The following is a 15,949-nucleotide window of genomic DNA, read 5'->3' as shown; positions in this document are numbered from 1 at the left end:
GGATTCAGTTGACATCAGAGATGATTGTCTGTATCTCTTCACAACTCCACATCCAGTGATGTCATGTTGGTAGCTTGACATCAGCCATGGTGGGAGTATACACCAAGGAAATTGGCAACCACTACAAATCAAAGTTTTGTTTGTTTGGTTGATTGGCTGGTTGGGTTTTCTTCCTCCATGAATAGCTAGTTATTATAAAGTTACCAGCACACCACTGGCTGGATAAAAACTATGGATACCAGGTAAAGGAGTGTCTAAAGGCAGGAGAAGACCTGTGCTTAAAGCACTGGAAATCAAGGAGCCCACGAAGGAGAAGATGCCAGGGCAGTGGGCTTTAGGATGAAGGCTCTGACACTGGAATGCAGTCCACATGGAGTGTGGAGTCAAGTCCCAGAGGCCATGTAGGAGAGGCTGAGTAGTAGGCCTGGTTTGGGGAGGGGCACTGGGCCAGGTGAGCATCCAGGAAGAACGTGGCTGATAACCTAGAGCAGGTGGCAGGCAGCCTTTTGAGAGAAAGAGAAGAGTGTCTGTGAGCTCCATGAGACTTCAGACCTTGCCTCATTCATCTGTGTCCCTGGTGCCTAAAACCATGCACGGTACAAAGGAGGCTCTATGCGATTGCACCAAAAAAAAAAAAGAGAGAGGCTGTAGAGAAGTTTATAGAACAATTGAATCAATGATTAAGCAGACAAGTGATACTGATGAAGCTGAGATGCCATGCCTGGGAGAGCCATACATATCTAGTAGATTTAACAGCTTAGAGGACTTAACTCCATTTTTTTCTTTTCTTCCAGTAGAGATAGGGTTTTGCTATGTCACCCAGGCTGGTCTCGAACTCCTGAGCTCAAGCCTGGAGTTCAGTGCCTGCCTCAGCCTCCCAGAGTTCTGAGATTAGAGGCATGAGCCACTGTGCCCAGCCAGAGGACTTGACTGTAATTGTTTTCGTTCTCAACCAGCTAGGTGATCCTGAACAAACTATTATCCCTTTCTTTTATTTATTTATTTATTTATTTATTTATTTATTTATTTATTTATTTTTTGAGATGCAGTCTTGGTCTATCACCAGGCTGGAGTGCAGTGGTGAGATCTCGGTCAGCTCACTGCAACCTCCGCCTCCCGGGTTCAAGTGATTCCCCTGCCTCAGCCTCCTGAGTAGCTGGGACTACAGGCACAGGCTACCATGTCCGGCTAATTTATATATATATATATATATATTTTAATAGAGACGGAGTTTCACCATCTTGGCCAAGATGGTCTCGATTTCCTGACCTCGTGATCCGCCCGCCTTGGCCTCCCAACGTGCCGGGATTACAGGCATGAGTCACCGCACCCGGCCGCCATTATCCCTTTCTTGGCCAGCCTCTGAATCTGTGCGATGAACAATTTGTACTGTCTTTGGTTTTGTATAATTCTGGATGAAACAAATGTCTAAAGATTTCCAGATAAACTGCTGCAGGGTCAGGATTCATTCCAATGCTGAGCAGAGAGGCAGCAGGGCTTGGCTGAAACAGCCTGGACTTGGACTCTCGAGGCTTGGGTCAGAGGACGGGCCCCTCGTGGGCGGGGCGTATGTGTGGCTTAGGACGAAATCCCGTCCTCTCTGGGCTTTTTTCTCTCCATCTGTGAAATGGAGCGGCTCCCCAGGAAGCCAGTCAAGGACGAAGTTACGCATGTTCTTTCCCCAGAAAGGCTCCACTTCCCAAGAATGCTTGGCACCCCTTGTCGTCCCAGCAGATGGCAAAGAGGTGGGAGGAGCCTTTGTCTTGGACCCGCCCCAGAGGCGCCGTCATCCCTCTTTGGTTGTTTCTGGTGCTTAATTGCCTCTGGTTTTAAAACTCCTTTCCCTGAAGCCACATAGTGGGTAATCAATACGGAAAACCACAAGTGAACTGCACTCAAGAAAGTAAAATCCCTTTGGTTCCCTTTTGAGAGGAAGAAAAACATTCAATAAGCACTTATGGAACCCGATTAATAGCAAATAATTCCTCAGAACAACGCTTTGAGGTAGGTTTTATTATCCTCACTTTACAGAAGAGGAAATAATAACACCTATTACGTATTAAGCATACACTGTATGCTAAGCGCTGTTCTAATGACCTGCCATGGAATGTTGTGCTTATTCCATGGAACAATCCTGATGATAGGGACTATCATTAATCCATTATATATTAGAAAACAGAGGAACGGGTGTGGTAGTGCAGGCCTGTGATCCCAATACTTTGGGATGCTAAGGTGGGAGGATCACTTGAGGCCAGGAGTTTGAGACCAGCCTGGGCAACATGGTGAAACCCCATCTCTACTAAAAAATACAAAAAATTAGCCGGACATGGTGGCACACGCCTGTGGTCCCAGCTACTTGGGAGGCTGAGGTGGGAGGATGGCTTGAGCCCAGGAGGTTGAGGCTGCAGTGAGCCTTGATGGTGCCACTGCCCTCCAGCCTGGGCAAAAAGTGAGATCCTGTTCCCCTGCCCCCCGCCAAAAAAAAAAAAGAAAGAAAGAAAAGAGAAAACAGAGACTTTGAGAACCTATTATTTTTGCCTCAGGTCGTAGAGCCTGTATCAGAGACTCAATGCGAACCCTGATTTGATGATTCCAGAGTGCAACCCTAACTGCTGTGCTATGTTTTCTCATTCATTCATTCATCCATCCATTAAATATTTAGCAAGGGCTAACTATAAGGGCTTTGTGAAAGATGCTGAGATGTAAGGTCAGTGAAAAATAGATATGATCCCTCATGTCTGGCAGAGAAGACAAATACTGAGTAATTTACCCATTAATTAATTAAAATTTGCAACTATAATATGTTCTGCAGAGCCTACAATAGGGGAACTGACTTGGTCAGGGCAGTGGGAGACAACTGCCCTGTGTAAGAGTTGATTGAGCCCAGATCAGAAAAATGAATGGGCATTATCCAGGGGGAAGGACAAGGAAGCTTGTCTGGGAGGACAGGGCAGGGGTAGAGTTTGAGAAGTGGACTGTGGCCAACCACATAGGGCCTCACAGGCCGCATGAAGGAGTTTGGACTTTATTCTAAGACCATGCAAAGTCTTGAAGAATTTTAAGTAGGGGGTGACAGGATCTAATTTGTCAGAGGTGCATTTTGCAAATATTAGCTACATGAAAGGGCACTGTGGAGAGTGAATTAGAGAAGACAAGGGTGGATGAGGAAAGACTGGTGGGGGCTTAAAGATAATGGGGATTGGAAGAGGGTGGTAGTGGGGTGGAGGTAGGGAAAAATGGTGGATTTGAGAAATAAGTAAGGAGTACAATTGCAGGGCACATGATGGATCAACCTGTATGCAGGAGTGTGATGTTTTTCTTCTGACACCAAATTGTTTGGGGTTTTTCCCACACTAACCACTAATTCTCCAACTTTCCAACACCAACTGGGTATCCCACAATTTAATTCAATTCTGAAATGTCAGTCACGAGGCCCAGGTCCCCAGGCTACCACATTTCCGTTTGATTTGGCTACAGATTCCGGGGTTCCCATGACACCCCAAGGTTCAATTTGCTAGAATGACTCACAGAACTTAGGAAAGCACTTTACTTACTATTAGTTGTTTATTATGTCAACCTTAAATCATGAGATTCAGAAAATAAGACTAAGTATAGTTTCTTTGAGTGCAAAGTTTGAGAATAGCCACCCAGGAAGCATTGACTCCAAAGGAATGGGGTGAGCATTCCAAACTGGAGAAGTTAAGGTTTCACTTCCACAGGCAAAGAGAGAGGAATTTTAGCAGGATTACAACATTTCCCATACAAGACCAGTGCATATGTTACAGTGCTTTGATTGGTTATAGACTGCTACACTCCAAGGAAGATGACCTTATTACCCCCTGAGGAGGGGTGGTGATCTGAGTGGGGATCCAAGGGAGTCTTATCTCTGGTGTCATTTGGTCTTCCTAAGTAATTACAGAAAAAAAAAAAAAAAATAGGTAGAAGTAAAAAAAAAAAAAAAAACAGGTGGAAGTTGCAGCTGCATGCCTCATGACTCAGGCTACACAGACCAATTCCTGTCAAGGCTCAGAATAATTTAAAGTTCCAAGAGCTTTAGGTTTGATTTAACAAAGCTTGAATAATAATAATAAATAATATTATTAATCTCAAAATCCTGGGCTCAAGTGATCATCCTGCCTCAGCCTCCCAAAGTGTTGGGATTACAGGCGTGACCCACCATGCCCAGCTGAATTATTTAATGTCACAATTATAAAGGACACAGCTCAAGAATAGCCAAATGGAAGAGATACATAGGATCTCTATGTATGGAGGGTAGCAGTGTGGATGCCATGCCTTCTACCACCTTCCCAGCACCTACACCCTTTTATCAACGTGGAGGCTCTTCAAAACCCCTTGTTTCGGGGTTTTTATGGAGGTTCCATTATGTAGGCATGATTGATTAACTCATTGGCCATTGGTGATCGAACTCAATCTCCAGCACCTCTCTGGAGGCTGGGAGGTGGGGCTGAAAGTTCCAATCCTCTAATCATGCCCTGGTCTCCCTGGTGACCAGCCCTCTTCCTGAAGCTATCTAGGCTACCCCCATAGCACCCCCCAGGCCCCCAATGGGGAATCAACTCTTTAGCATACAAAGACACTCATCACTCAAGAGATTCCAAGGGTTTTAGGAGCTCTGTGCCAGGAACTCTGGGCAAAGACAAAATGTTTATTTTTTATTATACTACAAGGGTTAAGGTAGACATCAAGGTGGGCATCAGGACTGGTGTCCTGCCCTGGGCCCAGCCTCGGGCTAGTGGCCCTCCCAGCATCTGCCTGGTTACAAGGGTCCCTAGATGGGTACAGGGGTATCTTCCTCCTTTCCTTTCTTTCTCCAGGAGATTGTGACTGCTTTAAGCTGTGGCAAGAACATTGTGCCCATAATTGATGGCTTCGAGTGGCCTGAGCCCCAGGTCCTGCCTGAGGACATGCAGGCTGTGCTTACTTTCAACGGTATCAAGTGAGCCCCAGGGCCCTGGGACCAGGGGGGTAGGGTACAAATCACCATGACAGGCAGAGTGTGGGCAAACAGCCGACTAGCAGCTCCCTCTGCCCAGCTGTCTGACCCACATGGCTCCTGTGCCCACAGGTGGTCCCACGAATACCAGGAGGCCACCATTGAGAAGATCATCCGCTTCCTGCAGGGCCGCTCCTCTCGGGACTCATCTGCAGGCTCTGACACCAGTTTGGAGGGTGCTGCACCCATGGGTCCGACCTAACCAGTCCCCAGTTCCCCAGCCCTGCTGTGACTTCCATTTCCGTCATCCCTTCTGAAGGAACAGCTCCTGAAACCGGCCTCCCTGGGCGGAGACAACCTGGGCTCTTCTTAGGAAATGGCTCTCCCTCTCCCTGTCCCCCACCCTCGTGGCCCACCTCCAACCCACTTTCCTCAGAATCTGGAGAGGGAAGGGAAGTCAGGCTTGGGTGCGGGAGGTTAGAACTCCCCCAGGCCCTGCCATTGGGTTGTCTGTCTCCATCATGGGAAGGGTCCCTGCTCAGTTCTGGAGACACTGGAGTTGGGGTGGGGGTGGTTCTGCATTCCCTTCTCCTGCTCTGAGAGCAGCCAGCTTGAGGAGGATGAAGGAAGGCGGCCTCAGGCAGGAATTAAGGCAATGCCCAGGCGGGCCTGGGCACTGTATTCTGAGCGAGGGCCTGGGCGCAGGAGCCAGCCAGGGATGAGTGCCGCCATGACTCTCCACTCAGACTGTGCCTGGCCCCTGCACTTACAACTTCCTGCCGCTCTGTGGCCTTGCCCTGTAATCACTCAGTGCCCTTAGCCAGCCTGACTAGGTCCCAGATCCCCTACAGCTTCCTTCGGTGTGATATCTTTTGCCACATCCAGGGTGAGGGTTGAGGCAAACCAGCCCTCCCTGTGACTTCTTTGTCGCTGCAGCCAGCTTTGCTGCACTTGCTGGTGCACAGGAGCCTCCTGTTTGGGCCTGGGTCTGGGCATGGGGAAGCCGTGCCTCAAAGCCCACCCTACCCCATGCCTTGGTGCTGTGCCTCAGGCTCCTTCCTGGTCTGGCCCAGCTGGCTTCCCCAGCCCCTCAGCCATCCAGGGCTACCCACCGCTTGCTCAGGGACCAGGCGGCCCCCATGGCAGTAAAAGCAGCCTGGACAGAACCTGCAACTCTGTGGAAAGAGGCAAAGTCCTGAAAAGGCAAAGGGTTTTCACCTAGGGCAGCTTCTCCAACTTTAACGTGCATCCAAGTCACCTGGGTATGTTGTTAAAATCAGGAGATCTGGGGTGGGGCCTAGGACTCTGCATTTGTTACAGATTCCCAGGTGAGCTGACGCTGGTGGTTAAGGGTAGCAAATCTCTAAAGCACGAAGCCTTCACAAATCTTTGCCATTTCCCAAACACTCCGCTCCATGGTGTGCAGTCATCAGAGCAACTCTACCTGGTATTCTCATCCCCATTTTACAGATAATGACACTGAGGCTCAGAAAGGTTGAGGATAAGCCCAGTTTCCTGTCATTAGTGGCAGCCCCAGATCCAGACCTACGCCTCCTGGCACCCAGTCCACTGGCAGTGGAATTGCTCTCCTGAGAATCATTCTGAGGCTGGGCTATTGCTTCTCCCTTGCTTCAAAGAATCTAGCAGCGGGGGATAGGATTTTGCAACAAAAAGCTGACCCAGAGGCCATACAGAGCAGGAATATCCCGTTGCCCCCTCCTCCACTGGGTTCAGAGGGCAAGAAAGTACCCTCCAGTAAACCCAGGCTCCAGGCCGTGGGGGCTGCTGAAGGCTCTTTCCCCGCAAGGGCCAGGTGTTGACACCTTAAGGCTGGCTGCGCCCCCAGCCCCACTCTTGGCTGTGCTGGCCAGGTGACTCCCAGTTCTTGGCCACACCATCAGAAAGTCAAAGGTCTCACTCCACGTTTGGGGCTCCTTCCTTCCACTCCCCTCCCTGCCAGAGTCTGTCTTGGCCAGTGCCAGCCTCGATGCTTTGGTTTTGACCCCACCTGATCCTCCTTTCCTCATGCAGCACAAGTGCTCACTGGGGCCAGAGCCAGGGTATGGATATGACAAGCAGGGCAGCCTGGACACTGCCCACAGGACAGCATCAATAACAATACGGTGTCTGAGTATCTCCAGGGGATGATTTCTGGCTCTTTGTCTCCAATCAGTCCCACTCCCTCCTGAGGTCCCCATGGGCAGTATTCAGAGAGGTTTCCTGCGTTTTATTTCTGTTTGGTATACTCTCCACTGTTGTCCACCGCCGTGTGTGGCCTTCTGGTTGACCTCTGCCCGATCTTCTGTCTTTCTGGGGGAATCAGAGTCCAGCATCCAGCCCCAGCTGGAACAGCTGAAGTCACAAGCCTCCCCTAAGCCAAGGCCAGTGTGTTCAGAGGTGACTGCCACCAATACTAGGACAAACACAGCTCAGATCACTAGGTCGAGCACCTGGGCCTGGCTTCTCCTGAGACAGGACTCAGAAGTGGCCTTTCCTCCAAAGCCTGCTCAGACACAGGTCTGTAGGGCCAGGGTGTTCTGCTTGGCTGGGCTGCAGCTGCTACCCCTCATTTGGGGCTGTCAGCCAGATCCTCTCCCCACTCTCCCCAAGGGCCAAGAACTGCTCAGGGACATTAAAGGTCAAAAGTCCAGCCACACTCATTCATCCTTTCCCCAGGCCCATGAAGAAAGGCATCTCATTGTAGAATGTATGAGGAGGTGGAAAGGATCTCAGAGAATCAGCTAAGTTTCCTAACTTGTCCATCCAAATGTCATCACCACAATTCAATAATCTGGGGCATTGCTCATCTAGCTGTTCCTAGTGAGGCTTGCTCAAGGTTGCACAGCAAGTCAGTAGAAGCCCTGGCTGGCCCCACTTGGTACCAATCCACCAGGCAGCTCAGGGCTCCTGCCCAGCCCAGCAGCTTCTGTTGTCTGACGTATGGCAGGCAGACTGGGAGCAGGAAAACAGAGGACCGCAAAGCCCAAGGCACCAGAAGGTTTGTTTCAGTTTGCTGAAGCTGAGTGATAATGATTGGCACTCTTCAGCCCAGGGAGTGGGTAGGCCATAGCCAAGGATGGATTCCCCAACCACAGTGAAGGCAGCACTCTTCCTCCAGAGATCGCCAAGCCCCTCTTACCTCCCTCCCTCCTTCCCAAGGCTGGCACTAACCAGGTACCACATTAGGAGTGGCTGGTGACTGCTACACATGTCGGGAACCTGGTTGGGGCTGTGCAGTTTGGGCTGGAAGGAGAGATGCCAGCCCTCGTGCTGCCTCTGGTCCCTGAAGTGTCACCTCTCTCAGGACCTCTCCTCTGGCCTGTGGGGTTATAAGTGATGGATGGCAGAAAGGGAGAACTGACTCCTGTCCCAAATAGCTCCCCTGCCACCTGTCCTGCAGTGGGCCTGTGTGGGTTATGATTCTAGATCCTAGTCAGAGGCTGGGTCAGCTGTGGATGGGGTGGTGCCTTGGTCTGTCTTGACTACCTCGTCCAAAGAGAGCACTGCCCTTAGACAAGAGCTGCTGGTCCTGCTGTGGGCTGGGCTCCCAGCTGCAGACCTCCGGTTGTTTGGTGTTTACTTTGCTCCTCTTGCCCTCTGTCTTCTGGTCCAGGCAGATCAGGGGCTCTGGGGAAACTGCTGGAACTCAGGGTGAGGATCAGCCTTTTCCAGCATCCTGTGAGAGACCAGAGAGAGTTTGGATTTCACATGGGGAACCCTCAAGGCCTGTCTGGAGAAGTGACACAGGATTTACTGGGGTGGGCTGGTCCAGGTAGCTCTCCTGAACCTCCTCCTTCCCCGAGCTGAGAAGCTGAGAGCTGGAGGACAATGTCCAGGGACATGGCTCTGGAAAATAACTTTTTTTTTTTTTTAAGAGACAGGGTCTTGCTCTGTTGTCCAGGCTGGAGGGCAGTGACACAATCATAGCTCACTGTACCCTTGAACTCCCGGACTCAAGTGATCCTCCTGCCTCAGCCTCCTTAGTAGCTGGGACTACCGGTGCATACCACCATGCTTGGCTAATTTTTTAAATGTTTTATACAGACAAGGTCTTGCTGTGTTGCCCAGGCTGATCTTGAATTCCTGGGCTCAAGTGGTCCTCCTGCCTCAGCCTCCCACAGGATCGGGATTACAGGCAGGAGCCTCCACACCCGGCCATGAAATATAATTCTTAATATCATATAGGAAAAAGTCAGCGGGTCAAGCAGCCTGTGGCCCAGCCACAACTAGCTGACAAAGCTCCCTGGCCTTCCCTTTAACACAGTTCTGCTGCCATAGTTCCATCTATAAAATGGGAATGGAGGGAAATAGGGGAACTGGGAGAGAGAACACAGCCTTGCCAAGCAGCAATGTTAGCCTGATGCTTCCTCCACCTAGCTCGCCACCTTGCCCTTGGAAAATGGCTCCTGGAGGATTAGGCAGCCATCTGCAAGGAGAGGGGCAACCTGGGACAAGACACCCAGAGGGTAAGGATTCCAGGAATGAAGCTGCCATTTCTGGTTGGGAGGAGAAGAGGAAACTTTTAAGAGAAAGGGCTCCATGATGAGCATGGGTTCAGGGCCCTGCATTACCCAATCAGAACAGCCGGGATGAGCAGGAGGCCAGCTCCCAGGAGGAAGGGGAACCCCTTCATAAAGTTCAGAGTGGCTGGGTAGAGTGAGTTGAAGATGCCGGAGGCCGTCAGCATGGCCAGGTTGTTCACACAGGCCACAGCAGAAAAGAGAGCACCTGTGAAGAAATAAAAACCATACTCTGGAGTCCGAAAGGGCCATGTTCCAGTTCTGGCACCACCACCTCACAGCTGTGTGACCGGGAGTAGTCACTTAACCTCTGTCTCCCCTTCCTCACCAGTAAATCTTGCTACATCATGTACTGTGACAAGGATTCAATAAGGTCGTATGTGGACAGTAGCTGCCACAGAGGGGCTACTAACAAATGGCTGCTATTAAATCCACATTAAAAGTACATGTGATCTGACAGAACCCAGCACATAAAAGAAAAAAAGAGTACATGTGATATTGTCTGATGAAAGCTTGATGGAAATGGCTTTTTTCTGGTTTATCCTCTTTGGAATCATCTCCTGTTTGGGATTAACTGCTGGTCTGATCAGTTCCAATATTCATAGCTGTGTCACCACTGAATAGCGTCTTATTCTTTGGGTTCCTGTTCCTCCTTCTGCTAAATAAGGATAATACCTATTTCCTAGATTGTGAGCAACACTAAGTTCACATGGAAATCACCCATCACTGGGCCTGGCCCCCTGGAAGTAGCTAGTTAGTAAGGGCTGTTCTTTTCTCGTGTTTCTCTTGACATCTCTGGGCACAGAGAAAGTGCTGGGAAAAAAAGTTTAGGTGAATGAATGAAGACACATGGATTCTGGGGACACCAGAACCCACAGTGGGCTCTGTGTGGTACCAGGGTCTCTGTCATCATCAGATCCTCATTCCAGGACAGATGGAGAAAGAGGAATGTTTCCAGACTGGGGCATGAAGACCCAGAGGCTGGAGAAGCTGTTCTTTATAGATACACCAGGAGAACCCACAATTTACAAAATGTGCAACAACCCAACAGAAGTTGAGATTAAATTCTGTCACATCTAGAGGGGCCTATGATGTCATCAAGAGCAAACCACCCACATCACAGATGAAGAAACAGGCCCGTGGCAGGGCTCGGACTAAAACCCAGATCCTGAGACCAGCTGCTTTTAAACACAGACGTGGGTTTGCATCCTAGCTCCACCATTTACTGAGTAACCTTGGGTGAGCCAGTGTAACCCCCTGGGCCTCTGTTTCTTCATCTGTCAACTGTGGAAAATGAAACCCATGTCACAAGGTTGTTCACTTCTGGGCTTGTACAAGCTGACCAGAGAAACAGGGAACTCTGGCATCATTACACCCATCTTACAGACAGAAAAGCTGAGGTCTGCAGAGAGTTAAATCCTCTGCCCTGGTTATCCAGAAAGAACATAATTGTGCTCTGCTGACTGCAAATCCCAACTCTTCAGTTTGAAAATCCAAGGCGGCATGATCTTCTGCCCGTCGTGGGCAATTTCACAGAAGTGTGTTTGTCTTGGCCACTTAACTTCTCCAGGGTGAGAGGGGGGAAGGCAAGCTGTTCCCCCAGCCATGGCTGCCCATCAGCCCGTTCCGGGCAGCACTGGGCATGAGGAACGAGACACAGGTGGGTCCTGACACTCACCCTGCTCTGTCTCTCTCACCAGCTTGGAGAGTTTAGCCCGGATGACAGGTGTGATGACTAACGACAGGAAGAGCAACCCATATCCTGTGGAGAAATAAACACTCATCAGGAAAATGGGGCGGGGGAGAGGGGCGTCCAAGGGAAAGGCAGCAGAGCTCCTATCCGTATCCCATGTGGGGCTTAGGTTAGACCCAGGAAGAACTTCCTTGACGGTGAGGAGAGGGAGACAGTAGTCAAGGAGGAATGGAGACTGCCCTTGTCTGGGCTTGGCCACCTGCTAGCTCTCGTGAATGAATGCTAATTCCCATTGATTGCTTTCTTGTCTGAACCTCTTGTGGTCATAGCAGGCATCACCCACCCACTTGGCACTTAGTAGGGATATGGCAGGGCACAGAAAACAAGCATGGGCTTTGGAGTCAGCCCTGAGTTCAAAACCTGATGCCATTACATATTATCTGTGTGGCCTGGGGTACTTAACCTCTCTGAGCCTGACTCCCTGTATGAGGAAGATAATAAGGCCTTCATCACAGGATGGTTCTGAGGCATAGGAGGCTGAATAATGGTGCCCAATGGCATCAGATTCATAGCCCTGGAACCTGTAAATACTACCTTATTTGGAAAATGGGTCTATGCAGGTGTGAAGTTAAGCCTCCTGAGAGAGCGGGGTTATCCTGGATTAGCAGGTTGGGCCCTAAATGCCATCACACATATCTTTATAAGAGGAAAGCAGACAGAGATTTGGCACCGACAGAATGGAGAAGGCACAAAGAGGAGGAGAGGCAATGTGAGCACAGAGGCAGAGACCGGTGATGGCCGCCCAAGCCAAGGAATGCCAGCAGCCCCAGAAGCTGGAAGAAATGAGAAACACGTTCTCTCCTGGCGCCTTGCAAGGGAGCACTGCCTGCTGACTCTTTCCATTCAGCCCAGTGGTACTGACTTTGGACTTCTGGCCTGCAGAACTGTGAGAGAATATGTTTCTGTTGTGTTAAGCCCCCAAGTTTGTGGTATTTCATTACAGCAATCTCAGGGAACCAATACATGAGGTAAAAAGGTAACATCTATGAAGAACATGGCATAGGGACACAGCAAATGTGAGTTCCTTTTTCCTTTGCATTCAGTTACTTACAGGCTTCCTGTTTTCTTCATAACCATTTCTCTCCCTGTTCGATTGTCGACTCCTCAGCAAAACTGCAAACTCCTACAGGACAGTGGATCCTCCAAAGAAGGTATATGATGAGGCATCCAGGGCCCCTAGCAGTGTCAGACCCCTCAAATCCCACTCTGTTGAGACCTCCCCCCGACCCAGAGCAATGACAGCATCTTTATCATCTCTGCATCCCCCACGGCCATCAGCAGGAGGGAAAGGCTCTCTTCTGCTTAATTGTCAGACAAGCAGTTGAGTTAAGAAATCTGTGATTATTGTATTGTTGACTATACACAGCACATTTTAGGGCTCTATCAAAATAAATCTGTCCCTTTAAAAAAAGTTAACTAAAGCCGGGCACAGTGGCTCATGCCTGTAATCCCAACACTTTGGGAGGCTGAGGCAGGTGGATCCTTGAGCTCAGGAGTTAGAGACCAGGACTGGGCAAAATGGTGAGGACCCCATCTCTATAAAAAATACAAAAATTAGCAAGGTGTGGTAATGTGCACCAGTGGTCCCAGCTACTAGAGAGGCCAAGGTGGGAGGATCACTTGGGCCCGGGGGATGAGGCCGCAGTGAGCCATGATCGTGCCACTGCATTCTAGCCTGGGTGACAAAGCGAGACCCTGTCTCTAAATACGTCAATCAAATAAAAATTTTAAAAAGTTAACTTCCTCATTTACTGGCCTGTTGACCCTCTCCCACCAAAAAAAGAAGGGGAGGAAGTGAGGAGGGAAAGGAGAAGGAGGAAGAGGAGAAGAGGAACTGAAGCAGGAATTTTATATCTGTGGTCCGAGAAGACTGGTTTTTAAAAAACCCAAAGAAGCTGACTAAGGGTGTTTGAGGTGGATCCTGTGATTCTTATCAGAGAAGTGAGTACCAAGGCATTAATGGCATGGACTTTGTTTAAGAACATATGAATAGGCTGTGGGAGGCCAAGGGGTAAAGCAATTAGTGTATGAGCCACACTTTTGTCTTTTGCTCTATATTACTAACAATATTAATGGCTGATAACAGTGGGTTAATTACTTTAGCTACCGAAGGTCCGTATTTTCCATGTATCAAAGATGGCATTTTTGAGGGATTTCTTAGTCGCCTGTCCTCCAGTGCAGGCTGGGGGCATAACTATGTTTCCAAAGACACAGGAATGAACCACATCTGGGGGCAGTGAGTGGCTGGCCCCCAGTTCTTACCCCGTGCCTCTGGGACAAGCTGTCCCTGAGCCCACACACTTTACCTGTGAACATGAGAGGCGTGATGGTGGCAAAGGCAAAGACCACCATCCCCAGGATGTTGAAGGCCAGGCCGATCTCAGCCACCCAGGCGTCGGCCAGGCAGTACTGCAGGAGCTTCAGGGCCAGCAGGCTGGTGAGGTAGGGGAGATGCTGAGCTGCAGAACCATAGCCTATTAGTTTGGAGTCCCAGCAGAGGGGTGTGCTTAGTTCATACAGAGTTAAGATGTCCTGGGCCCCAAAGTGCACAGTGATCACCACGAAGATGGCCAGTGAGTAGAGGGCTAAATGTTTCCTGGACTTCTCTGGGGCCGGAGCCACATAGAGCTGGACAATGGATCGGTGGTGACGGAACGTGAAGAGCCGGGTGGACTTTGGCTCCTTTAAGGTCTCACCAAAGCAGAAAGCTGCATAGAGAGTCATGGCTATCAGCAAGGCCAAGGCCAGCCAGAAGGGGTTGGCATAACCCTGGGCCCGGAGCCAGTGGCCCCCGAGGAGGCTTGCCAGCATCCCAGCCACCCCGATGCTGGCTTCCAGCAGGGCCATCCGGAAGGTGCGGCTGCGGCTGGAGCTGACATCTGCCACGGACGCAAAGCTAGCAGCCAGAAGGCCACCGAAGTCGCCGAGGAGGGCACAAAGGATGCGACCCAGCACGAAGTAGCCGACGTGGAGCTGCAGCTGCACCACAAAAACGGACACTAGGGCCTGGAGCAGCAGGCCCAGCGAGGCCAGCACTAGCAGCGGGCGGCGGCCCACACTGTCGCTCCAAGCTCCCAGCAGGGTGGACGAGAAGAGCCCCACCAGGAAGCCGCCCACGTTCATGTAGAGGGTCCAGTGGGAGGTAAGGGTCTCCACTTCCTGTAGGGGCACAATGACCAGGGTGCGGTTCCTCACTCTGGGTTGCCCAATCCCCAAATCCTCGCCATCCCGGGAGCTACAGGGATGAGGACTCGCTTTGGAGCCCTAAACCTCAGAGAATCTTAGCACAACTTTCAAAATCTGCCAGTGGAGAGGGGGAAGGACATGGACCAAGGCCCCATTCCCTTTTCTTTCCCCCCCTTTTGTTAACCTGCAAGGCCAGACTTTAGCTCAACTTTTCGCATCCCACACGCTGAGGTTCTCGGTCAGGCACCTTTGCTCTGGTCCCGCCCACCATCCAAAATGCGCCCTCCCTCTAGTTACCCGCCACTACCGTTATGCAGGCCCCGCCCCTCCGCTGCCCCCAAGCTCCAGCCCAGGGCCCTCGCCTTGCCAGGCTCCTTGCCGCCCCGCTACCTGCATGGTGGGGTCCGCGCTGCGGTTGCTGCAGCCCCCCCTTTGGCGGGTGCCATTGTAGCCGAGGTCGGCGCTGAAGCGGTGCCACAGATACTGCGTGGTGAGCGGGCCCTGCAGGACCAAGGCAAAGTTGGCTAGGAAGACCAGCGGCTCTACCGGGCCCCGGCACAGCACTGCAGCCGCAGGGCGGGCGCGGGGCTTTTCCGGGGGGCTCGCGCTCCCCTCCATGTGTGTGCGCGGCGGGGCTGTCGCCAGGCGGGCGGCGGGGCGCGCGCGCGACTCGCTGCCTGGGACCAGCAACGCGTGGCGCGGGGCTGGCGCTGTCTGCGCCTGCGCCCGGTGTCCCTCTTTAAATGTCCGGCGGGGAGGGGCCTGTGACCTGAGGCCACCGGACTCTCGCCGCGGGTGCACCTGGCTGGGCGTGGGCCGGCGAGAGGCCCTGCACCCCCAGCCCGCGGGATGACTTCACTCGTAAAGTGTGCATAGACACCGCCCTGCAGCCCTCCTTCCAGGCCCAGACACACCACAAATAGCAAGAATATCAACAATTAACATGTATTGACCACTTACTATGTGCTGGGCGCGGTATTAAACCCTTTTTGTGCGTTGGTCTCCCGCTAACTTTACAGGCTAGCCGATATTAACCATCGCTATCTACCGTTGAGGAAACGAGGTCAGCGGGTACTCAAGGCAGAGCTGTAAGAGCACATGACTCCTGATGCTGCTGATGTTCTGCACTGTAACGGAGAGGCAGCTGGAGAGGATCGGAGTGGGCTGAGCCCAGCTGCCTGGGTTGGAACACCTAGGCTCTGCCACTACCTTCGGCATGCCACTTACCGCCCTGAGCCTCTGTTTTTTCGTCTGTAAAATGGAGTTGCTAACAAAACATGTCTCAAAAAGTTGTGGAAAAACAGTGTCTGGTATATTCAAAGTGCTATTATTGTTATTAACAGGCTGTCACGTCTGGGAGTGGTGGCTTACACCTGTAATCCCAGCACTTGGGGAGGCTGAGGCGCATGGATCGCTTGAGCCCAGGAGTTTGAGACCAACCTGGGCAACATGGTAAAACCCTGTCTCTACAAAAAATACACAAAAATTAGCCAGGCGTAGTAGCAGATACCTGTAGTCCCAGGTACTCGGGAAGCT

General features: G+C 51.2%; 2 protein-coding genes across 7 annotated transcripts in view; one reads left to right on the top strand and one right to left on the bottom strand.

Moving 5' to 3' along the window:
• Window positions 1-15,505, top strand: part of SARM1 (sterile alpha and TIR motif containing 1) — a 36,652-nt gene extending 21,147 nt beyond the window's left edge. The window contains exons 8-9 of one of the 4 annotated variants that reach the window (XM_032163218.2): window positions 4,836-4,957; window positions 15,433-15,505. In XM_032163218.2, the coding sequence (XP_032019109.1) occupies window positions 4,836-4,957; window positions 15,433-15,505 (195 nt within the window). Of the gene's footprint in view, window positions 1-4,835; window positions 4,958-5,086; window positions 7,089-15,432 lie in introns of those variants that run through there. The other 3 variants (XM_032163217.2, XM_032163216.2, XM_032163219.2) reach the window with 3 other exon arrangements.
• On the bottom strand, window positions 3,358-15,518 carry SLC46A1 (solute carrier family 46 member 1). 3 transcript variants are annotated; one of them, XM_032163224.2, is made up of 6 exons: window positions 15,374-15,518; window positions 14,804-14,914; window positions 13,534-14,386; window positions 11,153-11,236; window positions 9,526-9,682; window positions 3,993-8,630 (listed from the first exon to the last, which is right to left on the bottom strand). In XM_032163224.2, exons 2-6 carry the CDS (start codon window positions 14,807-14,809, stop codon window positions 8,573-8,575), a joined length of 1,158 nt encoding a protein of 385 aa, XP_032019115.1. In that variant the 5' UTR covers window positions 14,810-14,914; window positions 15,374-15,518; the 3' UTR covers window positions 3,993-8,572. The 3 variants fall into 3 exon arrangements, with proteins under 3 accessions (XP_032019113.1, XP_032019115.1, XP_032019116.1); XM_032163222.2 differs by lacking the exon at window positions 15,374-15,518 and having other exon boundaries at window positions 3,358-8,630; window positions 14,804-15,261; XM_032163225.2 differs by lacking the exons at window positions 3,993-8,630; window positions 9,526-9,682; window positions 15,374-15,518 and adding an exon at window positions 12,279-12,350 and having other exon boundaries at window positions 11,150-11,236; window positions 14,804-15,261.
• Between the last annotated feature and the right edge of the window lie 431 nt (window positions 15,519-15,949).

The sequence above is a fragment of the Hylobates moloch genome, unplaced genomic scaffold (assembly GCF_009828535.3).
Source record: "Hylobates moloch isolate HMO894 unplaced genomic scaffold, HMol_V3 SCAFFOLD_10, whole genome shotgun sequence".
Classification (NCBI taxonomy): Eukaryota; Metazoa; Chordata; class Mammalia; order Primates; family Hylobatidae; genus Hylobates; species Hylobates moloch.
Note: the sequence above shows the minus strand (reverse complement) of the source record. Positions and strands in the feature narration are given on the sequence as shown.

Coding starts and splice junctions, on each gene's coding strand:
- SLC46A1 (XM_032163222.2), bottom strand. CDS start 15,031: ATGGAGGGGAGCGCGAGCCCCCCGGAAAAGCCCCGCGCCCGCCCTGCG. Junction 9,683..11,152: donor GGTGAGAGAGACAGAGCAGG/GTGAGTGTCAGG, acceptor ATTTCTTCACAG/GTGCTCTCTTTTCTGCTGTG. Junction 8,631..9,525: donor ATCCCGGCTGTTCTGATTGG/GTAATGCAGGGC, acceptor GGTCTCTCACAG/GATGCTGGAAAAGGCTGATC.